This window comes from Scophthalmus maximus, chromosome 22 (assembly GCF_022379125.1).
Source record: "Scophthalmus maximus strain ysfricsl-2021 chromosome 22, ASM2237912v1, whole genome shotgun sequence".
Taxonomy (NCBI): Eukaryota; Metazoa; Chordata; class Actinopteri; order Pleuronectiformes; family Scophthalmidae; genus Scophthalmus; species Scophthalmus maximus.
Window position 1 is genome coordinate 3,792,754 of NC_061536.1, and position 18,160 is coordinate 3,810,913.

The window sequence follows — 18,160 nt, forward strand, 5'->3', positions numbered from 1 at the left end:
TGTGTGTGTGTGTGTGCGCGTGTGTGCGTGCGTGCGTGCGTGCGTGCGTGCGTGCGTGCGTGCACCCAGCTGTCTCCGTCTTTGAACACGAGGGTGGTAAAGCAGAAGTTTCCTCTTCACTGATTAACTTTCTTTAATTGCGGCACATCTAATTGAGCTGTTAAAAAAGATGCCAGGTGAATGTTTAAATACCCAGAGTCTCGCAAGACGTTTTGCTATCGGATCCTGCTGTCTCAGAGAAGACAGTGGGATGTAATGCAACCGCCCCTGAGGCTCAGTCTCACCCGCAACCTTCTGACCCCAAGTACGACCCAGGGAGCTAATTACTGATTTTATAAGACCACGGACCACATGCTGACACACACACACACACACACACGTTTGAACGAGGTTAGTTTTAGTGGAGATAACTGGATTAGTTGTCGGGGGGACACAAGCAACTTTTTCATTTCCCCGTATAGACTGTGGTTATCTTCCAATATGATTATGCTTACTCCTTGAAAGCCAGGTCTGATGTTGTCCTCGGCCAGAGAACGACAGCGAAAGAAGTAATGAGTGCAGTTATGAGACTGTGAAGGAGTAATCAATCATCATTGACTGTAGTGCTGCAGGGTGCAGAGGGGCTCTCTGGCACAGGATTGGCACTGTACTGTTCACATTTTCTCCAAAGCCCACTTCAGAAAAAGGAGAAATAAAGAAAAAGCATCGTGTATAGCGTATATAGCTGTGCTGTATAGTGAACAACGTAGAAAAAAAGAGGACATTTTTTCATTTAAATCATATTGAAGTTAACACTATGGGTATTGCCTGCTAACACCAGGAAGTATTTTTGTGAATTCCGTGAATTCGGTTTGATAATATAGCGACTACTTGAAGTTCTGTTTCCAAGTCCAAGACTCACCGTCCATCTTTGTCGTAGTCTTCGCCCGACTCACAAGGAACAACGTGTGGCCTTCTAGCAGAAAACTTCACCTGCTATCTGCTAACTTTCTATTCATCGGACGAGCTGTGACCTACAATATCATCACATGCATGTCCTGTTAAAAGTAGGCGAACAAAATCCAGTGCCGTACCTGACTCACCATCGTAGCTAAGGGCATCAGCTTCCAATTGTGGAAAACATTATATTAGGTGTTTTGAGTGTTTATAGTATCCACTGGCTTTCAACAAGGCTTTGACAGATTACTCAGTCAAGGGAAAACTGCCACCATCGGCAGGCAAACACTGTCCTCACAGTAAGGTCGCTATAGGCCTTGATTATTAGTGTGTACTTAAAGGGGTGAACGCCTTGTCTGCTCCACCAAAACTTTTGGGACGCCTGCGCATGAGCCTCCCCCGTCACTGCGGATGTTCTGCCTTGTTAACCCACCTAATGAGCGAGATTCCTCACGTAATCACCGTCTCTAATGGACTGTCCAAAACGATCGACAAATGGGGTCTCACCGACGGAAGTCTGGGCCAGGTCGGCCATTTTTAGACTCAATTAATTTTTTTAAATGACAGGATTGCATTTTGGGAGGGAGAATTTTTGAGCGGGCAGAGAGAGAGAGAGGGGGGCGGCAGACAGTGGAATGGTTGGAAGAGGGAAAACTGACCATGAGAGAGAGAAAGAGAAGCAGGGAGGCAGGCTGGGAAATTACAGGAATGTAATGACTGGTGTAATGTTTCAGTTGGTGTGAGCCTGGGGGCCTCTATGATAAAGAGCCACACAAGTGATTAAGGCGGTAGATTTGTCTAATGATTTCCTGTCTTCGGTTACCTTGTGTGAGAGGATTACCTCTGCTGGCATGGCTGTGTTGGTGTGTACATGTACATGTGCTCTGACTCCATGACAAAATGAACACAATCATTGATACACAACCTGTGAACTGTATATGAGCGGTTTGCGTGACGCAAATCTCATAATCCCTTGTGTTGACTTGATCTATTACCAAGGCAAACTGTACAGTTGTAACCTTGGTTGCCATGGTGTGTGTTGGTAGTAGCTATGGCAACTCTAGACGTGACGATATTGTGGTTATGTGACTGCTGTGTAGCAGTTTCTTAGAGGCCAGCAGGGATTTTGGCCAAAAAGGTGCGGTCCCTCCGTCCATCTCTCCTCCTACCCACCAATTTTTTTTAACCACATTCCATCTCCATCTTTCATCATCCCACCTCTCACTGCTCTATCTCACTTACTTTCAACTTTTTACATCACCTTCACGCCCTCTGTCCCTCTCCCACCCTCATCTGTCTGCCTCGATGTATTTCTCAGCCTCCCCTTCTCTTCCCCTTACCTTGTCCGCATCCTCTTCATTTTTCACTTTCTCACCTGCCTCGTCATCCGTCTTTTTCACTGTCTGCTGTGCTCCTCTGTTGGTTTCGGCTTCTCTCTCTCGCTCTGTGTGTCTCCATTGCTTCCTCATCCTTTTTTCCGCCCATCATAACTTGTGCCTAAAATAGCCCTGGGGTTGCTCTGAGTGGTGGCAGGGGGCTGTCGAGGAGCTTGGGCAAATTAACACATTGAGCACTTGTGAGTTTAAAACCTGGGAAATGCTGGGACGAAGCAGTGTGCAGACAAGATGCCCCCCTCAATAAACATGCACAATCCTCTCTCCACCTTTGCTACCATTTGTAGAGGAGAGTGTACCGGAGGAATGCACCTGACGGCGTAGTTTGTGCTGCTTTTGAATTCTCTCTGACCCACCTAGTTGTGTTGCAGTGCTGACCTGTTGAGAAAGTAGATCCCTACAACTCCTTGTCATTGCGTTACAAAACCCCCCAACAATGTTGGTGTATTCTATTCCCTTTTATAGCCCCTCCAAGTGATCGCTGGAAACATTACGTTTGATTTTGGATCTGCCGTATGGTTAAGTACTTGATATCTGGTCGGAAGATTGTTCGAGTTGAAACATGACCAAGCGTCTGCAGGCATGTTGTATTCAAGCAGAGTGTTGCTTTGAGATAAACGCCAACATCAGCACACTGATATGCTTTCAATGACAATGAAAAATGCGGTATTTTTTCCCATGTTTTGTCGACCATCTTTAGAGTGTCTCCATGCTCCCGACATTTGCCAATTAGCACCAAGTATTGTATTTAAAATAGTGATTGAATCTGTGTGGACGAATGTCTAAACCAAATTTAATGGCAAACCGACCAATAGTTATTGGTGTTTTTTAACTGCCAGAGAAAATTTTGGGAAATCAACCTAAGTGAGGGGCTGCACGGTGGTGTAGTAGTTAGCACTTATGCCAGCAAGAAGGTTCTGGGTTCGAATCCCGGTTCAAACCAACTAATCTGTGTGGAGCGTGCATGTTCTCCCCGTGGGTTCCCTCCGGGTTCTCCGGCTTCCTCCCACAGTCCAAAGACATGCAGGGGGTTAGGGTTAGGTTAAGACTCTAAAGACCCTAAATTGACCGTAGGTGTGAATGTGAGACCTGTGTGTGGCCCTGTGATAGGCTGGCGACCTGTCCAGGGTGTACCCCGCCTCTCGCCCAGTGTAAGCTGGGATTGGCTCAAGCCCCCCCGCGACCCTTACATTGATAAAGCGGTAGCAGACATAGACATAGTGAGTAGGATATACCCTCTGGAGACCATGAATGTCTGTAAGTGTAAAAACGACTTGATTAAGGTTAAGAAAACATTGTGGCCATAAAAGAAACCAATCTTTCCTGTATGTGGAGGGCAGCAGGCCGACTGTGATGCTTTCACAACTTTGTGTTACTACCAGTGTTACTTTCACCTTTGCTTCTCACGAAGAAACATCATTTGCATGTCAGTGAAATATGTTTTGAGAAAAGAAAAGGCTTTCTTATGTTGGTGTTTTGATGGTAGGGTTGCTCCCACTGGTATATTTTAATAAAAGCTCACAGATGCTTTACAAATTTTTCATTCACTGGCTATTACATGGCTATTACAGTTGACTTTTATTGCGTAAGACGGCTCCGCAACCATCTCTCTCGTCTTCCTTCTTGCCCTCTTTCTTCTCTCCCTGCCCTCTTTTCTCTTTTGCCCTCCCCCTCTCTTTTCTTTGTCTCTTTCTTTCCTCATCTCTCTCCTCTCTGTGTCCCTGTGGGGTTTCTCCAGTAGCTGTCATGCACTAGTGTGAGCACGAAGGGGGATGATCTATGGGCTCCTACACCAGAGCGAGAGTGGAGAGTGAGATACTGTAGAGAAATGGGAGGCGATGAGGAGGCTGAGACAGTGGAGAGAAGAATTAGAGTTAAAGAAAAGAAAAAAAAGCCGAAGAAAGAGCCCAATGGGAGGCGGGGAGATGAAATATATGAAGGATTCAGAGATGATTCAGACTTTTCATTGAGCAGAAGTTCATGTTGCAAAGGAAATATAGTAACACTGGGCAGGTGATGTCCTCACCCAGGTGGTGGAGAAGAAGGTGAGTGTGTTCAAAGAGTGGAGGAAATAGATGGATTGGGGGAAAGATGGATAGTGTGGTGGAATTCCAAGGGCAGAGAGGAGATGGAGAGTAATTAAGTGGAGGGGTCCAAAACTGTAGGAGGGACATACAGGACAGCTGCAAGGGAATGATGGAGGGAGCAAAGGTTGGGGCGAACGGAAGGGAAGGGAAGGAGGGATAGAGCAAAGGGCGGTGGGAGTGATTGGGAGAAAAGGGGAATGTAAAGAGAGAAGAAAGAAATGGACCAAAGGTAGGAAAACTGGAGGGTGGGGACAGGCAAGAACAGGCAAGAACTCTGGCACATCAGCATCGGAGGGAGAGAAGGAGCCAGAGAAAGTAGGACAGCATAGGAGGGAGATACAGATGGAAAGGTAGAGAAAAGGTGGAAAGGACAAAGCGAAACAGACAAATGGTGATTATGTTCGGAGTCAGTCTAAACAAGTGTCAACCAATTACAGGTTGTGGCGTGTGAAAAACCAATAGGGAGAACAAACTCAGGGCGGCCTTTTTTTTTCGCTGAGAGTATCAAAAAATGAGAGGGACAACAAAAGTGCAGCTCTGAAAAAGTTGGTCTAGGAACCTAAGCATTTCTATAGACACTATATCTAATACTAAATAAACACCAAACTTTATACTCAAAAACTGAGCTATTCAGTTGTCATCACATATTGATCTGAAGCTTGCTCTATCCTGAGAAGCTGATTGAGAGAAAAGGTTTGACACGTTTTAAGTTTGCAGTGGCTTTCATTCCCTTTTTTTGATACTCATGACTGCAGTACTTTTTTTGCACAGGCTGTAATGGTGAAGTCATTCAATATTTCTTCTTCTTCTAAATGTGCTGACAGGAAACAAATTGCTTTGCAGCACACAATTCGGAGAAAAGACAGACTCCCAATAACTTGTTGTCCATCTTATTATTTTTTGAAATGATAGTTTCAACACATGGGACTCCGTTGGTGCAGCAGCTTTCATGCGAGGTAAAATCAGTATTGCACAATAAATCTACAGTTATGTAACCAGAGCTGCAACAGTTAATCGAGTAATCGATTAGTAAACGCCTGCTAAATTAATGGCCAACTATTTTGATAATCGATTAATCGGTTCATGTCGTTTTTATGAAAAAAGCCCAAATTCTATGATTTCAGCTTCTTAAACCTGAACTTTTTCTGGTCTCTTTGCTTCTTTGTGACAATATCTTTTTTTGGGGAAGAGGATGGGACATTTTTCACCATTTTATGAAATTTCTTGGACCAAACAACTAATGAATCTAAATCTTAAAACGAAATAATCGACAAAAAAATAATCCTTAGTTGCAGCCCTGATGGAAACATCTATACTGTGTTTTGCTCTGGCGTTTACCAAGCACCGAGCTTACAGATGAGGATGAGTGTCTTTTGCTTGAGTTTGCATTCATGCAGTCTGTCCACATTTGAAGTCACTTAATCTACATCACAAAACAACATCTAAGTTACCGAACATCCCTCCCTGTCACACAAACCTACTCTACGTGCAAACTGCACGCAGCATGTCTGTCAAGTCTATCAGCTGAACCTAAGCAATCCACCGGCAAACGGTAAAGTGTGTATTTCACGGTCAACATTAGTTTTCCGTCTTCACCGTCTGCTCGTGCTCTGGGAGCTGCCACCAGACGCGCTGCGGGCCTTTGCTGCAGCTCCCACAGATGCCAGCAGTCCTGTTGCTCTCTCTCTCTCTCTCTCTCTCTCTCTCTCTCTCTCTCTCTTGCTTGCCCCCTGACGAGCCTGAGGGGCTGCACATCTGACAGCAGGTCCCAACGCTGACACCCTCTCTGACCATCTGTCTGAACCACACAGTCAGGGTATTACTGCTGACAGGAGATGTTCTCTGGGTGTTTTTCCTCCTTCGTGAATGGGTATCACTTTCACTGCACGCTATTTCGCTATGCTGACGGTGAGTTCGTAGCCCCGTCCTTAAGCGCGGCTGGTAACAGTAAGGTTGCACTAACCATATTAATTGCTAAATTATTGGGAACACGAGTGATATCGATAAAAAGAAATCTGATGAGATATAGATCGGACGGGTTTTAAAGCCAAAGTTTGAACTTCATTTCAGGTCCACTCACTTTAGAGTTTATCTCTTAATAAAGGATATCTGGCTATAACCTATATGAAAGACTTGTTTACAACATGGCTGATGGTCAGAACACCCGTGTTTTCTCTGTTGTCTTTAAGGGACGCCACTGTGCTCATAGATGTCTTTTACTTTAAGCGCATCATGTCAATACCTGTAGAATTAATGGTCCAAAAGTTACAAAAAATAACAAAATGATCCTTTAAAAGATCCAATCTGGTGATTTTCTCTATTTTTTTTGTCCCCACGTCTTAGCAAATGCTTGAAAATAAGAATTATTTGCTGTATTATGTAATACTTAAGGATTATTACATAACCCTGGAGTGCCTTCCCTCAGCTGAAAGTGACAAAAGTCAAATTTTTTTATGCGAGTGCCAGCAAGCGTGCAGAAGCAATTGTTGGTCGCTGAATGGGATTATAAAAAGGAGCTTGTCGCTCATTCCTCTTGAGGGACGCATACAAGGGTTTTGTTCTCCGCTGCTGCATTGCCGGTTCAAATCTGTGGCTGCGTTTCCCCTCAACAATCCGATGTACGACATAAAACAATTAAACATCGGGGGCTGGTGGAAAAAAGGAATTATTGATGCAGAAAATTGATTTTTGAAATAAAATGTAATCGAAACAAGTCTCTTTGCGGGACGTTTCTCAAACGGTGATTATGAACAAGCTCGTGTCGCTCGTGTGCTCTGTGTGAGTGTGCGGCTTATTGTCTGCGATCATTCATTTTCAGTGATTCAGGAGGATTTCCGAATGTATTGGATATGATTTGTTAATGCTACACGTGCATTAAGGGTGTGTGTAGACTTACAGTTGATCATGTAACTTGGGGACTCATCAAATTACAGCAGTGCACACACAGATACACACACACACACTTAGAAAAACACACATTACAGAAACCGCTAAACCACAGTAGTCCACTGTCTTTTGTGTAATGGCCATTGTGCTGTAAACATTAGCTCTATTAGAGCTCTGCATCAACCTGCACTACATTGGCTGAGTGTGTGTGTGTTTATGAACCATAATAGATGGATTTGGGTATAAACAGCTGGTCCACTTCAGCCTGGCTATTTAGAGCTGTAGACACAAGTAGGCCAATTAACTGTGATAGACTTCAGCACTAATGCGATTGTGTTTTCACTGTCATCGCTCGAGCACAATCACTATTGGTCCTCCACTTTTGCTTTTTCCTCTCATGCCCCCCCCAAACACAGAAGCTTCTCTTTACTGCAGCCCTCACTAAATGTTTTGTGAATTCAGGCTCGGTTCCTTGACACTAGGGAACGGGTTTCAAGAGCAGGATTCCATTGCTCTTCGGTGTGTAGATGAATTTATTGAGGTAAATGACCCTCATGTTGCAGCCCACACGGGCCGTCATCTAACCGAGCTGAGGATTCAATCAGCCTTTGTATCCGTGTGTTGAAAGTCACTCTTTTCGCCCCGGCCGCAGGTGCGCAGTCATTTCAGTTGAACACCCAGAGAGGCACTCCTTGACCGGTTGATTCACTTTCCATTTTTACTATGTGAAGTTTCAGTAGTGGGCAACGGGAGATGATACATCTTCTGTTTGGTACTGTATTAATAATTTCTCCCCTTGGTTCAATATTGTAACAGGGCCCTTGTGTTCTTCTGCTCACCTTGCGTCCCCTTCCTCTTTCCCCCTGCAGACAGCAACTTCATCCTGGCCAACGCTCAGATGTCGAAGGGCTTTCCCATCGTCTACTGCTCTGATGGCTTCTGTGAGCTCACCGGGTTTTCCCGGGCGGAGGTCATGCAGAAGAGCTGCGCCTGCAAATTCCTCTACGGGCCGGAGACCAGCGAAGGCATCATCCTCGGCATCGACGAAGCCTTGGAGGAGCGCAAGGAGTTTAAGGATGAGATCATGTTCTACAATAAGACGGGTGAGGATCGGAAAGTCAGTGGGACAGGCAGACTTTCTGTTCTGTTGCTGGTACTAGTTGACATCTTTTGTTTCCCTTCACTTAAGATTTAATTTTGCGGTTCTTTTATTGAACCTGGACGAGGACTCCTTCCTCTGATATTATTACCGAGGCGAGGATGTTGGACCCAGGGCAGGCAAGCACAGAAAGCCATTAGAGAGTGCATACGCAGTGTCTGACCTTCCCAGTACAATATTTCCATCATGCATGACAATTCTAGATGCAACCACGGAGAGATGAAGTGAACATGGAGGAATGGACGGGCAACTTTTAGTGCTGTGTCCATTCTCATTAAAAGGTGATTAAAAAAAAAAGCAATCCGTCAGAGTCCCCTCGGTTCTTAGTTAATGCTGAGACGTCAAACTTTCATAGCTGTCAGCTAGTGACTCCTGAACCCCCGTCTCCTACAGCTGACTGTGATGCGGGCTGGTGCCATGTGCCCTTGCATGGTTACTGCGCTTTTCTTGACTTTTGTGCATCTTGTTTTTTTTGTTGTGTCTTGCAGTAGTTTTTGGAATCTCCAAAAAAAAAAGGACACACACCTGTTTCAGTTAAGTCCGACAACACTTATGTTTGGTGTGAATTTCTCTGTTGCCCCACCACAAAACAGGAGACGAAAAAAATTGTTGCTTTGATATTGTCTCTGAAGACTTTTTAATTTGTGCTCACGAACCAGCTGTAGGGATTAGATTAAAAATTCATTCCGGAGTCCGGAAACATGTTGACTAAACGCTCTCACCGCAAGGTCCGTTTAGTGCCTGTTCTGGGGCTTTTGATATTATTACTCAATCTTCCTGAGCAGATGGAGTTTCCCCAGTTGTCATGGAAATGTAGACATCCAAATGTTTCTGAGCTTTTTGAAGAATTTACATCCAAGGTCAGCTAAGAAATTGAGTCATTTGAATCGTGGGAAGGGGGTTATTTAGTATTTTTTCCTTAAACAGTTTTTGGTGAACGATGCAACTGACGTTTCAGCTGACACTGAGAGAAGTTGCTAGAATCGTTTAACTTAGTGTTTTCCATGTTGATCAAAGGTGAATGTCGATTTAAGAGTTGTTGGTGCAGAGATGTACAGCTGTATCTATCTTATTCACTCCCATCGGCATATTTATGTCACCCACGGTGCTCCATCGGCTGTTTTACTCTAAATTAGACCATCATTTACTAAATGAACACCATGCTGTATTGAAGAAGACTTGGAACTGGCGATTGAGACTATAAACTCCTCATGAAAATCTTAAGTCACGTTATAAATCAAGCGAAAAGTAGAGTCACTTTCTCATAGGCTTCTATAGAAACGGACTTCTTTTTGCAACCAGTGAGTCGCCCTCTGCTGGTGTTTCCAGAGAATACAGGCTTCAGGCACTTCCGCATTGGCTTCATCTTTCTGGTTACTACCCCCATTTATATATGAAGTCTTTGGTCAGGTCCCATTTCAATATTTTTTCCTTGATTGATTCATGAGGCAGATTTGGCAGGCGGCTCAGTGAAGTTTGCGTAGAGACAGCTTTGCTAATGCCATCGCAGATGTAACTGTGTACGGCGGCTCTGCCACACTCTAGTGTCTTTTCTCCCACACCCCTCCTTACACTCTCCCCTTCTGTTCTCGATCACGTCACCTTTGTTTCATTTCAAACCCCCCTGTCTCGCTCGTGGCACTACCATTTTCTTTATTCTCCCACCTCTTCTTTTTTTCTCCATTCCCACAAGGTATTGTTCTGTGCCAGTTGGCCTGTCTGTCTCCTCATGCTCAGCTGATTGACTCCTTCCTCCGCTTGTCTGCCTGTGAAAAGAGAAAGCTGCGTGTTCACAATCAGGAATGCTCTTTCCTCGCTGTGTGTGCTCGATAGTGCTGCCTTGTCTGTGGCAGGGATACGGATATTCACACACGCACACACACACGCACACACACACAGGGAGAGACAAAAAAAAACAACCTGTAATTGACTCATCACCAGCCAAAGAATATTTAGTGTGTGGGAGTGATGGGAGGGAACTCCGTGGGAAATCCCTCCTAATCTGCAATTCATTTCTATTCACTGACTAGACAAGAATGAGAGGTCGAGCATAACTCATGCTATTCGTCTTGACCAAATTTATGTGCAACAAAGCGGGTAACTTGAAAGGGATGAGATGACATTGTGGGGTTCATCAATGTATGGAATGTTATACTTGGGCATTTTATAAGCCGAATGGCCCTCAGTCGCATAACTCTACCAAGCCCAATGCAGATCATGAAATCATAATCTCCATTGCAGACTGATAGATTAATTAAAAAAAAAAAAAAAAGACAAACCAAAGAAAGATGGGGTTGACACATGGGGTTGATGCACACACTCATAGATAAATGCCCTTTCTAGCAATGTTAAAGAAGGTGATAAGAAGTTTCTGGAATCGCCCCTTTGTCCTGATCCAAGCCAACATTCAGTTGTTTCTTTCTTGGCCCGTTGTCCCCCTCCCCTTCCACCAAGTTTTGTGAAAATCTGTTCAGAAGTTTTTTGCATAATCAAACAAACAGACAGGGGCGAAAACACAACTTCCTTGGCTGGGAGGAAATGACCCAGCGGAAGTGTCCCACTGTGTCTTTTTTATGATGAACCAAGCTTGAACACAAGCGCACCAACGCTGGTGCAGACAAACACATGCTCGCAGATACTGGCCCGCAGTTCCCTTGAAAAACTATCAATTTTTAGCAGGAGATGGGACCTGAGAGGTGGGTTCACCCCTCGCTGTGCTCGGGGAACGGCGACTTGGTCTATTTAAAGGCTCTGCATCCTCCCAGGGGACTTCCAGCTGTAGATAGGCTAACTAATAAGTCTGGGAATCTGTCTGTCTGTTGCTTTATGTGCACCTATACTATGCACGCGCTCGCACGCACACACACAGACACACTGATCACACTCAGAATGGGAATCCATTCTGAGTGTGATCAAAGCTGGTGTATATAGTGTAACGGTGTTAATAAGAGTGCTTTTCCCTTTGCAGCTGTGCTGTTCTGGTGCCTGCTGGACATTGTGCCAATTAAGAACGAGAAGGGAGACGTGGTGCTCTTTCTGGCTTCATTTAAAGACATCACGGACACTAAAGTTAAAACCATCCACGAGGACAAGAAGGAAGGTCAGTATGTGCATGTGTGGGTGTTGGGGAGACCGGTGAAATTCCACAATTCTCGGGACCAAATTCCACCACAGTGTGCCCACACGCGCGCACACACACAAACACACACACACACACACACACACACACACACAAACACACACACACACACACACACACACACACACATATATTCATGAAGTCAGTGTGGAAGCACTATGTACCTTGAGACTGTAGAAACATTTATCAATCAAACCAAATTGAAATGGTGCTTGCTTTTTAAGACCAACCAAATCCTCAGCTTACACTGTAACATAAAATCACAGCTGTTGTGACACCTCAGTAGAGAACGAGGTCAAATCCCGCTTATTTAAATTCCCTTCTGTTTTCCTTCCTGGTTCCTCAATTGTGGAACGAGCTCCCCATTGACATCAGGGCAGCAGAATCCCTTCAATGCTTTCGTCGCAGACTGAAAACTTGCCTGTTTGATAAAAGTTTATGTACTGGGTAATATCTTCATGGTTGAATGCACTTATTGTTCGTCGCTTTGGACAAAAGCATCTGTTACATGAATGTGATGTAATGCAGAGGTTTGTTGTCTTTTAAAGCCAATCGTTTTGAGGAAAAACCATCATTTCTGCCCGAGACATGTTCAACCTTTGTCAAGTTGAGGCAAGTGCCATGATTTCATTCCGCAGACACATCTCGGGTTCGCTGGTCAGGGGCGGATAGGGGACTGCAAAGCACAGAAAAACTTTGATGACCACCGCACAAAAAAAAAATGGCTCTGATGTCTTTGTCAGAACTTCCCCTCATGTTTGCCCTTCCAGTATTTTAATGATATTCATAATTGTAAATACAAACGACAACCAAAGGAAATGAAGTCGCAAAATTTGCTCTCAAAATCAATTTCCTCAAAGGATTACTTTAAGGGCAACATCTAAGCCAAAGCCAAAAGCAACCTACAAAGCAAGACATAAGGTCACCGTGTGTGTGTGTGTGTGTGTGTGTGTGTGTGTGTGTGTGCGTGTGCGTGTGCGTGTGCGTGTGTGCGCGTGTGCGCGTGTGTGTGTGTGTGTGTGTGTCAGCAAACTGACTTTTCTCACCTAAGACCTGCCTCCCCAGGATTTGCCTAATTACTCTCATCACTGTAAATAAGGGCGAGTTATTTAGGACCACGTAAGTGATTTTCGTAGAAAAGGAAAGAGGCTGATGCAGCATCACGCTGTTTGACTGACAGGGACGCATAACCATAACGGGTGTGGGTCTGACAAGCTCATTTAAATGAAAATGTGCCTGGTAAGTCTGACGGGGCATTTACATTTTGTTGCCCTTCTGCAGGTGCAGGTGTAGCAGAAGGCGAGCGTGTTTTTTGCATGTTTAAGAGTCAATGGAGTTAAAGGAGTTAACAAGCCTGTAAGAGAAGTTGGTTTGTTTGACGCTGAGGTTAACAATTGAACGTATGAGAAATCCCCAAAAGTGTTTAAGAGAGAGAACTGTTAACGTCAGCAGATGCACAGACACTATGACATCAATGGGGGTATTCCATCCCCGCTGAGCAAAGCCTTTCAGGGACGGACAGCAATTTCAGATATGACCCAGTTAGCTCTCTGTCCTGCACACTGACGGGACAGCATGTGCAAAATAGGAAAACCCAGCCTCTGTCGTCAACACTCCATCTCCTCCGCTCACCTTTCATTTTTTCCTTCTCTAAATATTCAGCTTTTGTAAAAAGGCTCCCCTTTCTAGATTTCTGGTGTGCTTCCCTCCAACCCTTTCTCTCGACATCACCTCTATCTATTCCACCAGCTCGTCCAGTATTCCCATCTCCCCTATCTGCCTTATATGCCTTCGCCCTGCCTATAATCCCCCTCTACCCTCACATGAATGGCTATAAACGCAGAGGGCAATTCATTAGATCTAAAAATAAGCGTGTCTCTGTCTCTGTGGCTCCTGCCGCATCGCATCCCCCAAGGCTGCACCATGTTATGGATGGACCCTGTCTGTTCGCCTCATCTGGGGTCCGCGCGCACACACTCGCACCACACGCCACAGAGCGCACATACTTTCCGAAGGACCCTCAGAGGCAGTTAGAGCTTCTATTCTTCAGCTTTGCTATTGCCGTAATATGCCCTCGAGCCAATCTGGCCTCAGTCCTTTCCTGTGGGTTCACAGCGGTGAGAATGGGGCTCAGAACCCATGAGCAATAAAGCGCCGTCTGCCATTACCCAACTCCTCGGTCTGAACTCATCACTCCTGCACTGCACTACACATCTACTTTATCTGCTGCTACAATACACTTGGAAGAAGCACACACGCAAGCACGCCTGCAAGTGCACAAACCCGCCCCAGTGGCAATCCATCATGACTAATCTACCATACTATAGTTAACTGGCTCCCTGTTCCGGTGCTGACTTATCCAAGCTGAAAACTGCTGTGGGTTTTTTTTGGCGGTTCTGTGTACACAATAAGACATCATCCTCCAAAAAGCAGGATGCCAGTTATTGCACCAGGTTTTTTATTTCTTTCTTTCTTTACATCACTCAAAAATTGTGCAATTAGCTCAGAAATGACACATTCTTCCTGTTGCATATTCATGGGCTGAATTGGGATTCAGGACAGGATATTATTTATTTCATCAAGCATAATGACATGGTTCAGTCATCAGGAGTCAACCTTGGGGGGTAAAGTGTTGTAAGGGAGGGGTGTGTACTGATTTGTGTGTGTGTGTGTGTGTGTTTTTGTGTGTGTGCGTGCGTGTATGCGCGTGTGTTTACAGAGCGACGGCGCGGCAGGGTGAAAACAGGCTCTCAGTTCAGCTCGGCTCGTCTCCGGAGCAGCACAGTGCTCTACCACATCTCTGGTCACCTCCACAGCCGAGAGAAGAGCAAGATTAAACTCAACAAGGTATCATCTGACACATCAAACAACTGGGGCAGGATGTAACATGACGAAGGATCTCTCGAGAGTGGGCGGGGTTGGACGGTAAAACACGGGGATTGAGGCGATAACTGCTGTTACACAGTAGATAAAATCAAAGGGCAGGTAAGCCGAGTAGAAATGTTGTCTCTGGGTGGAGAGGGGCTTTCCTGTTCGGTAAACACTGTGTCGCATTAGCCCATGCTCTGTATCACGGATCACTTTGAATCAACAAGAGCATCAAGTATTTGCAGCTCAATTTAGTCTAATTTAATCACAAGCATTCTACTCTGTCAAAGATCTTTTTTACCTGCAGACAATTTGGCTGCAAAACAAGTATCTTTTGCGTAGTCTGTTAAAGACACAATGGGTCCAGCCTGAGCTGGTTATAGTGTTACTGTGATGTTCCTCGCTCTCACTGGGTCAAGTTATAAGACTTCCAGAAGCCTAAAAACTGCCTCTGCTGATTAGCAACAAGCTCTACGCACATCACAGTATCACCGATTGAGGTCCATATGGCAAACCAACAGCCGACAGTTGGTTATTTACACATTCAAAAGACAAAGAGTTGCATTTGATTTACCTGATAAATGTAACATGTCCAGTAATATTTGAGCTCTGTAGTAAAACTCTACTACAATTTTAGGCAACAAACGTCAAGATCTCAAAAAGTTGTTCAGCTATCGCCAAGCTCTCGGTTACCTTACTGTTTTCCTGTACGACAGGGACATCGAATAAACTGGGATTTTAATTGAAAAAAAAAATCTATAAAATAAGCAAATATGCAAATTATTTAATTTGTGTTCTGGCCCCATCTTGGGATTAGCCTTGGGTGCGCAGAAAGACACCATGGGTTGGGCCATCAGAACAAAGTGGATGTGACGGTTCTCGCGTCTGTTCTCTTCTCCTGTCTTGTCCAGAATGTGTTCGGCGATCCGCCCGCGCTGCCAGAGTACAAAGTAGCAGATGCCAAGAAGTCCAAATTCATCTTGCTGCACTACAGCACATTCAAGGCCGGTTGGGATTGGCTGATCCTGCTGGCCACCTTCTATGTCGCCGTGACGGTGCCGTACAACGTGTGTTTCATCGGCGATGACGACGAGATGACCCGCAGCACGACAGTCAGTGACATCGCTGTGGAGATACTGTTCATTATAGGTGCGTTCTACAGTTGTAGGGAGTGGATGCAATTGGGGTTCTCTATGATACCGGTCAACAGCAAACAGCATATAAAAGTGAGACAAAATCTCTACTGGTCTAAATCATGTAACATTGTATGTACTTGTATGTTGTGTGTGAAGCAACTCTTGAGACAGAGCGCAACCAACATTTGCAACCACCAAATGTCTCTGTTTTTGTGTTTGTTTTTCTATTTTCCTGTCAGACATTGTTTTCAATTTTCGCACCACTTATGTCAGCAAATCGGGCCAAGTGATCTTTGACGCCCGACAGATCTGCATCCACTACCTGACCACATGGTTCATTATCGACCTTGTGGCCGCCTTGCCCTTTGACCTGCTCTATGCCTTCAAAGTCAGCGTGGTGAGTAGCCATTGGCTTGTTTCATCACCACCACCACCACCACCCCCTGAGATTTAATCTACAACACCATCATGCTCATTGTAAACTGGTCATTTCTTGATTGTTCTTAAATGTAGAATTTAATGATCAAATAAAATATTAGTTCCAAACAATATTTTTCATCTACTTTACCTATTTTATTTAATATTACAATACAGTAATTGTAAAAGGTAAATACAGAAAAAGAAGATGAAGGAAATAAAAGACAAGGTAGGTCTTTTAGGGGTACAACCCTAACCAAACATGACTTTGAAAAATGTAATTTACATGATTGATGGATTGTCCAGTAGCAGAAATCCTGTCACCGGTGTGGTGCATTGTGTGCACATGCAATACCTCCAGCACATTTCACATTTTTATAAGAATAGATCGAATAGATTGTTTCCAGCGCTGCTCCATTGCCTCTTTGATTCTGTGTATTGATTCCACATATTGCACAAGTGCTGAGAAAACAATCAAATCTGTATCATTAAAGCCATTTTCCTGTTCTGCTCCAGTCAAATACATGACCCCCTTAAGAATAGTTGAGTGGAGGAGGAAACGGAGATCTGGAGCAATTAGGTAGACTGCTTGTCTCGTCTCTGGTTGAATGATATCACCGATTGGACGCACTACACTGTAGGGAGGCTTTGATTGGTTGCTTATGTAAGTTTTTGCTGCCTGGCATCTAATTTGAAGAAAGAAAATGCTTTGACTGTGCTTTATGCTGCTTTTTTTTTCTCCCTCCGCTACGTTTATTCGAAGCAGAAGGTCCAGTTCACAGGATGGAGGCATGGCGGGGCTCCTGTTAAGCGGACTGTGAGGGATAAAAGAGGGGAAAACAAAGAAAGGATGTAGGTTAATATTATAATTAAGGAGAGTAGAAAACAGGAGCGCGGCTGCCTCTGCCAAGGCCGAGAAATTGCGGATTCAGATTTTGTTTCTCATCAGATCCAGATTAGTATCTGGATCTGGATGTGCGCCAAACTAGAATGGCTTCTACTCTGGATCATGCCGGTCACTTCAGGACTTTCTGCGTAACTCTGGAGACAAAATGACTAACTAACTGATAGACACAGGTGAAAGCATAACCTCCTTGGCAGAGGTAAAAACAGAAGAGGAGCTTTTAAGCTGTGTGAGGGGGGGAAAAAAGAGGGGGAAAGATAATGTTATTTATACTGTGAAGGGAAGGGGTGGTGGAGGGGTGGGCGCAGCTCCAGGTGGAGGTGCCGTTTTGGTATCAGACTCTATTAATGGAAATACCACTCATTCCCAGTGGGTCGGGATTTTGGTTTAGGGCTACTGGGCCCTGCAGCCTGCAGAGAGAGAGCCAGAATGGCCAGCAATTGTTGAGCGTTCTGCGTGACGTCTCCTCTAAGGACAAAGCATTCATACTGATGTCGCCTTTGAGGACAGCAGCCATCTTTCACCAAAATGAGCCGCTCGGCCTCAGCAGTGTCCCTCACTGGTGTTCTCTTTTCTTCTCCCGACTTTCTTTTCCTTTCCCATTTTTCTCTGTTTCTTTTTCCCGTACTCTTTTATAGTTAGAGCAACGCTCGCAGTATTTGTTCCTTCATTTTTCCCCCTCATATTTCCATTTTCTCCCCCATTGTGATTGTCCAGCAAAAACAGTCACCATCTGAACACACATATCCTGTTGACCGAAATCGAACTGATCAGAAGAAAACCCAAAATGCTGTTAACATCAATTGTGAGCTTTGGTTATAATGCTGAAAATAATACTGACACTGTCACCGTCTCTCACTTCACCTTTTCATCCATCCATCCAACCATCCATTATCTATACCGCTTATCCTTTGAGGGTCGCAGGGGGCTGGTACCACTCCTCTTTCTATCTTCTGACAATATGTAAATTGTGCTAAACTGAACTGCTTCGGTTATTATTAAAACTCCTGGGCTCCTGTGTTTCATGGGCCTGGAGGCCTAGTTGGTATTGGAGAACAATGTTATTCATGCCTATTGGCCTGATACTGCTGCATCGATAAAATAAATTAAAACAAACGTGGCCAGTCGCGTTGTTGCGATTGGCTCGTAGGGCTATAGACGTGGCTGCAGGGGACGAAATAATGAGTGTTCCTGGAAAGTTACAGTCTCGTGCACAAATGCGGCCTTCAAAAGC

General features: G+C 44.7%; 1 protein-coding gene across 2 annotated transcripts in view; it reads left to right on the forward strand.

The window, feature by feature from the left end:
• The window catches only part of kcnh8 (potassium voltage-gated channel, subfamily H (eag-related), member 8), a 47,348-nt gene that overhangs the window by 5,503 nt on the left and 23,685 nt on the right, over positions 1 to 18,160 (forward strand). For both annotated transcript variants that reach the window (XM_035621276.2, XM_035621275.2), the window contains exons 2-6: positions 8,173 to 8,406; positions 11,431 to 11,562; positions 14,321 to 14,448; positions 15,381 to 15,618; positions 15,845 to 16,002. In XM_035621276.2, coding sequence (XP_035477169.2) covers positions 8,202 to 8,406; positions 11,431 to 11,562; positions 14,321 to 14,448; positions 15,381 to 15,618; positions 15,845 to 16,002 — 861 coding nt within the window. In that variant the 5' untranslated portion in view covers positions 8,173 to 8,201. The remainder of the gene's footprint in view (positions 1 to 8,172; positions 8,407 to 11,430; positions 11,563 to 14,320; positions 14,449 to 15,380; positions 15,619 to 15,844; positions 16,003 to 18,160) is intronic.